This window comes from Salmo salar, chromosome 28 (genome assembly GCF_965601325.2).
Source record: "Salmo salar chromosome 28, fSalSal1, whole genome shotgun sequence".
Lineage (NCBI taxonomy): Eukaryota > Metazoa > Chordata > Actinopteri > Salmoniformes > Salmonidae > Salmo > Salmo salar.
In genome coordinates this window covers 34,658,419-34,671,178 of record NC_138318.1, presented here as the reverse complement: position 1 = coordinate 34,671,178, position 12,760 = coordinate 34,658,419, and the positions used below count along the sequence as shown (strand labels likewise).

Below are 12,760 nucleotides of genomic sequence, written 5' to 3'. Positions count from 1 at the left end.
TCTGAGGAGAGGCACGAATATATCGACTACTTCGTGTACAATGGTCTATTTCTAGTCTTGATGACCCAATGGCAAAGATACAGTATGTTCGACTCACCTCGGTGGACATAGAGCGCACGAGAGGCGCGCACAACCTGTGAGCTACTTCCTGTGCGAACTATTTAATTATTCGAACTAGACACCTTTCATCCCTGTTTAATTAAAAAGACAAAAAGTGACTTGTATTATTCAATTTATAGTAACACTAACTGATCTCCCACTCTACCCTGTTAGTAGGATATTCATCAAAATAGTGTGTGTGTGCGCGCGAGAGAGAGAGAAGGTGTGTGTGTGTGTGTGTGTGTGTGTGTGTGTGTGTGCGAGAAAGAGAGAGAGAGCGAGAGAGAGAAGGCAGTCGCTATCCAGGGACCAATCGCTCCTCTGTCCACATCACAGCCACAGGACTTCAGCACTAGTCGCCTAGTTTTGTGAGATCCAACCCTGACTTCAATATTTCAACATTTTACTAAAGCAGTGAGTGCAGTGTCATTAGGGCTAATTAAAAACAACTAGAAACGGAATATACACGACATTTTCAAAGAGCTATTACCTTTTAACCCACTGGATAGGCTACCTGGAGACGATGTTGAGCGCGTTTTCTATCGTTGTGGTTTAGAACAGGTGAACGAATAGCGACATTATCAAAGACCACCAAGAACAAAACACTGGTCAGACACCCGAAGGTAAGGTCCTCAGATTAATATCATGGTGAAAAGAGGTAGTGGGGGTACAGTGACTACGCACGGTCTAATAGTGACACTCAAAATACGTAGACTAGGACTTTTTGAAAAGTGTTCCCAAAAATATAAATATGCAATAGTTGGTTAAAAGCCTATAATTGAGCCTCAGGGATCCGCTTATCTGTTTTAGCAACGCTATTTACACACTAGCGTTGCTAGGAATCAGCTTGCAAAAAAAACGGAATAGTCTGCCAGAAACTAAATACAATTCTATTTCAATTTACTCTGCCGATTCTGTAGGGCTGGGTCCTTATACAGGAAGGGAATTGAGAAAAAACATGTAATAAAACATAAATTAAAGCTGCAATATTTAACTTTTTGGGTGACCCCACCATATTCACATAGAAATGTGAGTTATAAATCTGTCATTCGGTAGATCTGTTCTATGTGCACTATTTCTGTGCTTCACATTCTTAAGTTTCATTTTTGGGTAATTTACTTATGGTTTAATTGGTTTGAAAGAGTGATATTCTCAGGAGGGATTTGTCAGAGCTTCCCGTTCTATCTTTCTGAGTTTTCTCTGGTTTTGTGTAGAACCACCTGCAACTGGATGCAGACATTTATAAGATACATTTTACCCCGAATCGAGAACGAAGACGGTATCCCCACATTAAGAACCCCTGGGTTAACAAATCCATGGGCTTTTGTTTGGTTACTGCATGCCACCGAGACCTTGGCTTTCTCTTTTAGTCTCTGTGTGTGTGTATCCCTATGCTTATGTACGTGTTTATATGTGTGATAAGATCTCAACAATTGGCTCTCCATACTTCCTCCCGCCACAAACAACTGACTACCTGTTTTGCTACTTACTCCCTAGTCCCCAACACAAACTTAGTTACATTATTGGCAGAATTGCCAAGAAAATTATTTTACATGAGGGTTATTGAATTAAGGCACATGGAAATACAGAAGTATGTCTCTCTTACGGCTGAGCAGTGGCTTCATGGCAGGAAACTGAACAGCATTCGCCACCAAAACAACACCATCTAGGGAGGAGGTGAGGGCCCTGGGAGAGTGGTGCCAGGAAAATAACCTCTCTCTCAACGTCAACAAAACAAAGGAGCTGATCGTGGACTTCAGGAAAGAGCAGAGGGAGCACACCCCTATCCACATCGACGGGACCACAGTGAAGGTGGAAAGCTTCAAGTTCCTCAGCTTACACATCACTGATGATCTGAAATTATTCACCACCACACACAGTGAGGTGAAGAAGATGCAACAGCGCCTCTTCAACCTCAGCGGGCTAGAGAAATTTGGCTTGGCCCCTAAAACCCTCACAAACTTTTACAGATGCGCCATTGAGAGCATCCTGTCGGGCTGTATCACCGCCTGGTACAGCAACTGCACCACCCGTAACCACAGGGATCTCCAGAGGATGGTGCGGTCTGCCCAATGCATCATCAGGGGCAAACTACCTGCCCTCCAGGACACCTACAGCACCCAATGTCACAGGAAGGCAAAAAAGATAATCAAGGACATCAACCACCTGAGCCACTGCCTGTTCACCCCGCTATCATCCAGAAGGCGAGGTCAGTACAGGTTCATTAAAGCTGGGACCGAGAGACTGAAAAACAGCTTCTATCTCAAGGCCATCAGACTGTTAAATAGCCATCACTAGCCGGCTTCCACTCGGTTACACAACCCTGCACCTTAGAGGCTGCTGCCCAATGTACATAGACTTGGAATTACTGGCCACTTTAACCTCTACATGATCGGTGTCCCCCCCTCGCGGGACAGTTGAGCTAACGTAGGCTAATGTGATTAGCATGAGGTTGTAAATAACAAGAACATTTCCCAGGACATAGACATATCTGATATGGGCAGAAAGCTTAAATCCTTGTTAATATAACTGCACTGTACAATATACAGTAGCTGTTACAGTGAAATAATACCATGCTATTGTTTGAGGAGAGTGCACAGTTATGAACTTGAAAATGTATCAATAATTTCACATTTCCTCAAACTTCAAAGTGTTTCCTTTCAAATGGTATCAAGAACATGCATATCCTTGCTTCAGGTCCTGATCTACAGGCCATTAGATTTGGTATGTCATTTTAGGCTAAATTTGGGGGAAAAAGGGTCCGATCCTTTTTAACATCCTTCTTCAACCTGTCCCCTCCACTTCGTCTACACTGATTGAAGTGGATTTAACAAGTGTCATCAATTAGGTGATCATAGCTTTCACCTGGATTCACCTGGTCAGTCTATGTCATGGAAAGAGCACGTGTTCTTAATGTGCCATGAGCCTTTTTAAAGCTTCAATTTTAAGACCAAGATTTGCCCTTGTGATGAGTTTGTCAAACTCACCTAAACAACCTCCAACCTTTTTGAAAATAAGCATCCCTACAGTAGCCCCAGACTTGTTTGAATGCTGTGCCATTTCTCTCTGTCCCCGTCAAATTACATTACACTGAGCAGACATTTTCTAACCAAATAGATCAAATCACATTTTATTGGTCACATACAACATATTTAGCAGATGGTATTGCGCGTGTAGCGAAATGCTTGTGTTCCTAGCTCCAACAGTGCAGTAGTATCTAAAAACAATTCACAACAATATACACAAATCTAAAAGTAAATAATGCAATTAAGAAATATAGAAATTATTAGATCGAGCAATGTCGGAGTGGCATTGACTGAAATACAGTAGAATAGAAAACAGTATATTCATATGAGATGAGTAAAGTGGTGTGTAAACATTATTTAAACATTATTAAAGTGACTAGTGTCCCCTTATTAAGCCTTGAGCCATGGATTGTGTATGTGTGAATGGGCAAGACCAAAGATTTAAGTGCCTTTGAACGGGGTACTGTAGTAGATGCCAGGCACACAGGTTTGAGTGTGTCAGGAACTGCAACGCTGCTGGGTTTTTCACCCTCAACAGTTTCCCGTGTGTATCAAGAATGGTCCACCACCCAAAGGACATTCAGCCAACTTGACACAACTGCGGGAATCATTTGAGTCAACACGGGCCAGCATCCCTATGGAACGCTTTCCACACCTCGTAGAGTCCATGCCCTGATGAATTGAGGCTGTTCTAAGGGTAAAAGAAGGCTGGTGGGTGCAACTCAATATTAAGAAGGTGTTCTGAATGTTTTGTACACTGTGTGTATAGTATGTGTGGTGTCTTGTGAGTGAATTTATATGGTGAGTGTGTGTGTGCTGTACTATACTGTATCCTCTGACCGTAAAAGAGTGTCTCAACTGACATTCCTAAGTGTTAACATGCTCACACAGTGGACTCACTCTATGTTTGTTTTAAACTCTTATCAATGATTCTCGAAAAGGGCTTGGATAAATGCCAGCTTCAGAAATACCATCAGTTTTTGTGTTTGCTGACTTATTGATACTTTCTAAGGCTCTGGTATTTTTACATAGAAAATAACATCTAAGCCATTTTAAACAGAAATCAAATCTTTCCATCTGTTGTTTGTGTGAAGTGGGTATACGCGGTTACATCCTGATTACAGTATGATTTTATTTGTTTGCTCTTGACTCATGTCTTGACTCATGTTTACCTGCTTGGGTGTATCAAGAGTGACTCTTTAATGTATGACAACGTCACTGGTTTCTCACTTCTCCCTCTTAAGAACCTTCTCATATGCCAACCTACTCAGTATCTCCTTCTATCTCTGTGTGAACAGGTGCTGCTCAACTCCATGGACCACACACTCCAGAGACTTCATCTCCTAGTCCCGACCGCCATCACTCTCTGGTCTTTCCCCGTCTCGATGGCCGCCAGTGTGACCCCAAATGGGTGTGGCTCCGAAGTAGGCTCCCTTTACTACAGCCTGTGTGACCTCAGTGCCGTATGGGGCATCGTGCTGGAGGCGTTGGCGGCAGGCGGCGTGCTGGTCTCCATCATCCTCCTCATCGTCGTCCTGGCCAGCCTGCCCTTCATCACAGACAAGAATAGGATGCGCTCCGTGGGCCTCCATGTCTGCTTCCTGATCAGTACCCTGGGCCTCTTCTGCCTCACCTTCTCCTTCATCGTAGGGAAAAACTTTGCCACCTGTGCTTCGCGACGCTTCCTCTTCGGGGTGCTGTTCGCCGGGTGCTTCGCGTGTCTTCTCATGCAGTGTTTGAAGCTGAACCTCCTGGCCCACAGGGGAGGTGGCGTGCCCCGGGCCTCGGTGCTGTGTCTGGGAGCCCTGGGACTCTGGCTGGTGGAGGTGGTCATCAATACGGAGTGGCTGATCATCACTGTGGTTCGACATCCTCTCATGGTACTCAACACTACAGGGATAGCTCTTGGCACAGCCACAGACGTGCCCTGTAACATCACCAACCGGGACTTTGTCATGGCGCTGATCTACGTACTGAATCTTCTCCTAGCTGTCGTAGTAGCTTCCTTACCTACCCTGTGTGGGAAACACAAGCAGTGGCGCCAGGAGGGAGCCTTCATCCTCGTCACCGGTCTCCTCTCTGTGTTCATCTGGGTGGCCTGGATCACCATGTACGTCTGGGGGAACCTGAGGACCGACGGATCCAGCTGGGATGACCCTACCCTGGCCATCGCCCTGGTCAGCAACGCCTGGGTGTTCCTGATCCTCTACACCACCCCAGAGATATGCTCTCTGACCAGGGAAGAGGAGGGGGGCGCGCCAGGCTTCAGAGAGGACCTGAGCAGAGGTGTTGGCTATGAGAATATCCTGAGGGAGCAAGGAGCCCAGAGCATGTTTATGGAGAACAAGGCTTTCTCTATGGATGAGCCCAACTTTGGTATGTAGCCACACACACACACACACACACACACACACTCCTGGTGACCAACATAAATGACTTGGCTTCACTAATAAATACACTTCACTAGTTGACAGGATGTTTTCTCCACTTGCTAGCACTTTACATACAGTTAATATATCTAATATATCTAATATATCTGGCACATTACATACAGTTAATATATCTACTATATCTAATATATCTGGCACATTACATACAGTTAATATATCTAATATATCTAATATATCTGGGACATTACATACAGTTAATATATCTAATATATCTAATATAACTAATATATCTGGCACATCACATACAGTTAATATATCTAATATATCTAATATATCTGGGACATTACATACAGTTAATATATCTAATATATCTAATATATCTGGCACATTACATACAGTTAATATATCTAATATAACTAATATAACTAATAGATCTAACATATCAAATATATCTAACACATCTAATATATCTGATATATCTAATATATCTTACACATCTAATATATCTGATATATCTAATATATCTAACATATCAAATACGTCTAACACATCTAATATATCTGATATATCTAATATATCTAACATCTAACATATCTGACACATTCCTGTGGCTCAGTTGGTAGAGCATGGTGTTTGCAACGCCAGGGTTGTGGTTTCGATTCCCACGGGGGGCCAGTACAAAAAAAAAAATGCATGAAATGAAATGTATGCATTCACTACTGTAAGTCGCTCTGGATAAGAGTGTCTGCTAAATGACTAAAATGTAAAATATATCTAACACATCTAATATCTCTAACATCTAATATATCTAATAGCTAACATATCTAACACACATAACCATTAGAAATGGGAGGTTCAGGAGGGTATGGGGCTTGACAGCAGGTTCAGGAGGGTATGGGGCTTGTCAGCAGGTTCAGGAGGGTATGGGGCTTGACAGCAGGTTCAGGAGGGTATGGGGCTTGACAGCAGGTTCAGGAGGGTATGGGGCTTGTCAGCAGGTTCAGGAGGGTATGGGGCTTGTCAGCAGGTTCAGGAGGGTATGGGGCTTGACAGCAGGTTCAGGAGGGTATGGGGCTTGTCAGCAGGTTCAGGAGGGTATGGGGCTTGTCAGCAGGTTCAGGAGGGTATGGGGCTTGTCAGCAGGTTCAGGAGGGTATGGGGCTTGTCAGCAGGTTCAGGAGGGTATGGGGCTTGACAGCAGGTTCAGGAGGGTATGGGGCTTGACAGCAGGTTCAGGAGGGTATGGGGCTTGTCAACAGGTTCAGGAGGGTATGGGGCTTGACAGCAGGTTCAGGAGGGTATGGGGCTTGACAGCAGGTTCAGGAGGGTATGGGGCTTGTCAGCAGGTTCAGGAGGGTATGGGGCTTGACAGCAGGTTCAGGAGGGTATGGGGCTTGTCAACAGGTTCAGGAGGGTATGGGGCTTGTCAGCAGGTTCAGGAGGGTATGGGGCTTGTCAGCAGGTTCAGGAGGGTATGGGGCTTGTCAGCAGGTTCAGGAGGGTATGGGGCTTGTCAGCAGGTTCAGGAGGGTATGGGGCTTGTCAGCAGGTTCAGGAGGGTATGGGGCTTGTCAGCAGGTTCAGGAGGATAAATAAGATTTATTTGTTCATATTCCAATGTACATTATTTTCAATGACCCTGAGTCTGAAATAAAATATCTTCGAAAACAGTAAGTTGAAAAGAAACTGCGAGATGGATAAGAAAAACCCACATCCAGTATACAGTACAATCTGCATACTTTAAAGAATTTGATATGCTGATGTGGTTTTAATCCTTTTGGTGACCAGAATCTGATCTCGCAGGCTGCAGCAGCGCCAGACAGGACACTGTGTGTCTCCTCACCTCTCTCCTCTACCTCTATCTCTTTGATGCTGCTCCACCTGCCCTCGGCCTGCCCTGACCTCATCTCATCACAACCAAATGGCACCCTGTTTCCTATATAGGGCACTACTTTTGACCAAAGGCACTGGTCAAAAGTAGTGCACTTTATAGGGAATAGGGTGCAGTTTGGGATGCGAGCCAATGGTTTAGGTCAGAGTGGGAGGGAGTGATAATAGCACATGTTAATGCGGATGGCGCCTTATGAGTTAGCAGCTCTGTCCTGACTGAGGTTAACCTACTGTATGTCCTGGTCTGTTGAGATCAGCACCAGGTGACTAGTCTCTAGACGGACAGCTTAGATTTGATTTGACTTTTCCTCCCACAATGTACCAATGTTCCAGCATGTTGCCCAAGGTCTGGGATTTCCCAGAACACATCAATACAGTAATAGAACATAGAGGGACATACAGTGTTTAGTCAGTTTATGCTGAGTGGAGAATCAGGTTTGATAAAAAATAAAAGGAACAGAAATATAATGAGCCCTCTGCTATGTTTCCCCTGACACACCAGTTGTCATATCAAACTAATAATGAAGTGAGAACAGAGAATGTTTTGACAAAAAGAACCCTTCCATATTTGGTGATTTTTATATTCATATTTAACTATTTGTAAATATTAACGTGAAATGATGTTTGTTTTAAAACGAATCAACCTTTTCTGGGAGAGACTGAGAACGAAGGAGGATATCCTTCGTGATGAGAGAGAGCTATGAAACCAGAAAAAGTCATTGTCTTTGTTTATCCTGAGGACTTATTTAAACATTAACTAACCAAATCCTTTCTCCCACACGTACATTCCATTCCCACCGATCTACCAGGTGACTCAGTGGGATTTAGTAATTACACCTTTTTTTAGAACAGTGACCTAACCAGTGTACCATGCATACATAAACACTGACACATACACACACAAACACACACTCATCAGCTTGCCCCAACATCGCTGTTTGTGTTTGCGTTACCGTGCTGTCTCAATAGCAAACAAGGTGTGGCAACAGTGTCATGGTAGGCAGATATTTCACAGGGAGGACCAGGCATTTCCACCTGGGGCAAAACAAAAATGTCTCTCACATTAACCAAGCATTATCCATCCTAGCTTTATAAAGGATGTACTGTCTCTCACATTAGCCAAGCATTATCCATCCTACCTTTATAGAGGATGTACTGTCTCTCACATTAGCCAAGCATTATCCATCCTACCTTTATAGAGGATGTACTGTCTCTCGCATTATCCATCCTACCTTTATAGAGGATGCACTGTCTCTCACATTAGCCAAGCATTATCCATCCTACCTTAATAAAGGATGTACTGTCTCTCACATTAGCCAAGCATTATCCATCCTACCTTTATAGAGGATGCACATTTGACTGCACAGTGGAGATAATAGACGTATCGCCTGCATCTGTTGTTTATGATCTTGCCGTGGTGGCTGAATAGAACAAGCTACTATGACTGGTTGCTTGGGAACACTGAATACCCAGAGGATACTGCTTGAATGCGCCCGTGGATGTCTGACTACGTGGATTTGATTGAGATTTAGGATTTGAAAACGTGATGATATAAAGAAAGTATCCATTGTCCCGACATATACACTGAGTGAGTGCGAAACATTAGCAACACCTTCCTAATATTGAGTTGCACCCCTTTTGCCCTCAGAACAGCCTCAGTTCGTCGGGTCATGGACTCTACACGTGTCGAAAGCGTTCCACAGGGATGCTGGCCCATGTTGACCCAAATGCTTCCCACGGTTTTGTCAAGTTGGCTGGACGTCCTTTGGGGGGGTGGGTCATTCTTGATACACACGGGAAACTGTTGAGTGTGAAAACCATACCCCGTTCAAAGGCACTTACATCTTTAGTCTTGTCCATTCACCCTCTGAATGGCACACACACACAATCCATGTCTCACTTGTCTCAAGGCTTAAACATCCTTCTACAACCTGTCTCTTCCCCTTCATCTACACTGATTGAAGTGGATTTAACAAGTGTCATCAATAAGGGATCATTGCTTTCACCTGGATTCACCTGTGTCAGTCTATGTCATTGAAAGACACTCAGTGTGTGATTGGGATCTAAAGTTGTCTTGTTATTTTACCTCGCAGGTCCCAAAGTTGTGTCTCCATACAGCGGCTATAGTGGTCAGATCCACCGTTCTGTCTACCAGCCCACTGAGCTGGCTCTCATCAGCAGGGGAATGGGGAATGTGAGTACTGGCCGTCAATTGTTTGTCCATGCACACGCACGCACACGCACGCACGCGCACGCACGCACGCACACACACACACACTGCCACAGATTGTTGTCGTTGTGTTTTTCTATTATTTCATTAAAAGAAAGAGGTATCTTTATTCATATCCATTGTGTTTAAATATTCTTCCATTCTCTTCTGTATGGATCATGATGAGCATGTTGTGTTCCTTGTGTATCTCTGGTTGCAGCAGGAAATGTCTCACATCCCCCGAGCCTCCACCAACAACAGCTCCATGGCCCACAGCGGGGGCAGTATCCTGTCAGTACGCACCGACGAGACAGCAAACGCAGAGACGCAGCAGGGCCACAGTGTAGGTGGAGATAGAAAGACCCTGGGATGCGTTCCAAAAATGGCACCCTATTCCCTTTGTAGTGCACTACTTTTGACCAGAGCCCTGGACAAAAGTAGTGCACTAAATAGGGAATAGGGTGCCATTTTGGGACTCGGCCCCACTGTCCTCTGACATATTCTCCTCACCTCTCTCTGTCCATTCTCCTCTTCTCCTCTGAGAATGGTGGAAAATACAGTCCTCGTCTCACTCTCTTAGCATGGGGGGTATTTTGGCTACAAAGGTGGATACTGTTTACAGTAAACACACACAATCACAATGCATTCCTTCTCGGTCTACGTTTCACCTTGACAAGCCTGTCACCTAAGTTTCTTCCTGGTCTTGTACTGTCGTCTTGTCTTATTGGACGGTTTCTATCTCTACATTCCTAGGAAATATGTTGTTGTTTTTTGTCCATCCATCTGTTTCTCTTATTGCTTTGGATCAGTCGTCTCTTTCGCTTCATTCGTCCTGTGGGTTTCTGACTTTTTTCCGGTGTTAACGGCCTTTCCTTTGACCTTCTTTCAGCTCCGTTTTTTTTTCTCACACGCATATTGCGTTAGCGCTGTCATTACACTATGCCTATTTATATGACATTAGGTCTATATGGTTTTTTTAATAATATCTCTCCATCTTTTTCTGTTTTCAGGGGAATGGACTGCAGAAGATATCCCAGTGGTGAACACAGACTACTTTACACCTCCTCAAGACATTTTTATTGATACAGTTTCCTCATGTTGACTCTATTTTGCTGTTGTCCATTGCATCCTTGATATGAGCTGGTTTTAACGGGACCCATCATAATGAGGCCTACCTGAACTCTGACCTATCAGCCTATCAGACTCCAGAGGTGATGTTTAGGTGAATGACACAAACAGTTTGCCCTTTGTAAAAAAAAAAAACTAAAGATGGACAGTCCTGTGTATGACATAACCCTCGATCGATAGATGGACTGTGCCTACAGGTCTGTCTGTCCCTGTTCCAGTCCCTGTTCCAGTCCCTGCCCATCTGTCTGTCTGACAGAAGTCAAAGCAACCCACAGAGTGGAGAGCAGGCCCATGGCGTTGAGAGAGAACAATACCTTTTGCAGAGGTCACCTCTGACTATGAGCTGAGCTCTCCGCTGGACACACTGTGACAGATGAAATGTGAGCATGCTAACAGCATGGAATGCTACTCTCACTCTCTCTTAGCATGTGGGGGTGTATTTAGGCTACAAAGATAGATATATATATATATACACACACACACACACTCACTCACTCACAATAGTGACATACACAGTAGTCACGTGGAAGTGCAGCCAACAACAGGATCAGTCAAACGAGGGGGCAACTGATGTAGTGGGATAAACCTGTCATCCCAGTGTTCTCAGAAGACGACCCCTTAACAGTGGAACATTCCATACCTGGTTCCATGGAATCTTGGAAAATGACTCTTCTGTCACGGGGGATACCTACCTAACACTAATGCACTCAGTTCTAGGTTTAGCATACAGAAAGCTTGCACTATCGAGCTTTCGATTGAAGTAAGTGTCGATATTATTATGTCAATGTTTAGTGCCTGGCTTGTGAATGGGTATCACTTTCAGAAAGTTCAAATTGCTATTTCAATTTGTAGCTAAAGGTTGTTGAATGACTTAATGTTAATGCCATGCTAATGAATGGCTTCTCACTACATATGTAACGAAGCACTTGTTGTATGAATTGTTGTATGAATTTGGAAATATGATATTTAAAACATAGCTATTTACAGTAATTACTTTTCTTGTAATCAGTTTTGAGCCAACGCCTGTAATTGCAATCCTGAATGTTCAATCTAATATGAAGTTGTAAAGTAACAGTGAGTGAATTGATTGGTTGAACATACTCTATCAACAGCAATCAATGGCTGTTATGGAATGGAGAAAAAAAGAACATCTAAATAAACATTTAATGGTGAAGTACATACAGTCCAGAGAATCTGTCATAATAAATCAATAGTATACCTAATACTGTTAATACCTAATACTGTTAATACCTAATATTGTTATTTACACTAATACTGTTATTTACCCTAATACTGTTAATACCTAATACTGTTAATACCTAATACTGTTAATACCTAATACTGTTAATACCTAATATTGTTATTTACACTAATACTGTTATTTACCCTAATACTGTTAATACCTAATACTGTTAATACCTAATACTGTTAATACCTAATATTGTTATTTACACTAATACTGTTATTTACCCTAATACTGTTAATACCTAATACTGTTAATACCTAATACTGTTAATACCTAATACTGTTATTTACACTAATACTGTTATTTACCCTAATACTGTTAATACCTAATACTGTTATTTACACTAATACTGTTAATACCTAATACTGTTATTTACCCTAATACTGTTATTTACCCTAATACTGTTAATACCTAATACTGTTAATACCTAATATTGTTATTTACACTAATACTGTTATTTACACTAATACTGTTAATACCTAATACTGTTATTTACCCTAATACTGTTATTTACCCTAATACTGTTAATACCTAATACTGTTATTTACACTAATACTGTTAATACCTAATACTGGTATTTACCCTAATACTGTTATTTACCCTAATACTGTTATTTACCCTAATACTGGTATACTGTTATAACCCAAATCAGATAACACATAATATAACATAATATATAACACATTTATATTATAGTATATTATAGTTGTTAGTTACGGTGTGTGGCGTGCAAATGAGAAGTAATGGGAAATGGGACAGCAAGGCTGTGACC

At 42.7% G+C, this 12,760-nt stretch overlaps 1 protein-coding gene across 3 annotated transcripts; it reads left to right on the top strand.

Moving 5' to 3' along the window:
* The first annotated feature begins 388 nt into the window (after nt 1-388).
* LOC106589894 (G-protein coupled receptor family C group 5 member C) lies at nt 389-11,921 on the top strand. Of its 3 annotated transcripts, none has more exons than XM_014180308.3 (5): nt 389-722; nt 4,424-5,501; nt 9,499-9,599; nt 9,838-9,957; nt 10,625-11,921. In XM_014180308.3, exons 2-5 carry the CDS (start codon nt 4,439-4,441, stop codon nt 10,655-10,657), a joined length of 1,317 nt encoding a protein of 438 aa, XP_014035783.2. In that variant the 5' UTR covers nt 389-722; nt 4,424-4,438; the 3' UTR covers nt 10,658-11,921. The 3 variants fall into 3 exon arrangements, with proteins under 3 accessions (XP_014035783.2, XP_014035782.2, XP_082826707.1); XM_014180307.3 differs by having other exon boundaries at nt 390-722; nt 9,835-9,957; XM_082970581.1 differs by lacking the exon at nt 389-722 and adding an exon at nt 3,655-3,836 and having other exon boundaries at nt 9,835-9,957.
* The last annotated feature ends 839 nt before the right edge of the window (nt 11,922-12,760 follow it).

Excerpts from the sequence above, each read along its gene's own strand:
- LOC106589894 (XM_014180307.3), top strand. The coding sequence starts at position 4,439 with ATGGACCACACACTCCAGAGACTTCATCTCCTAGTCCCGACCGCCATC. Across the intron at positions 9,600-9,834 it reads TCAGCAGGGGAATGGGGAAT|CAGGAAATGTCTCACATCCC; the intron begins GTGAGTACTGGC and ends CTCTGGTTGCAG. Across the intron at positions 9,958-10,624 it reads AGACGCAGCAGGGCCACAGT|GGGAATGGACTGCAGAAGAT; the intron begins GTAGGTGGAGAT and ends TTCTGTTTTCAG.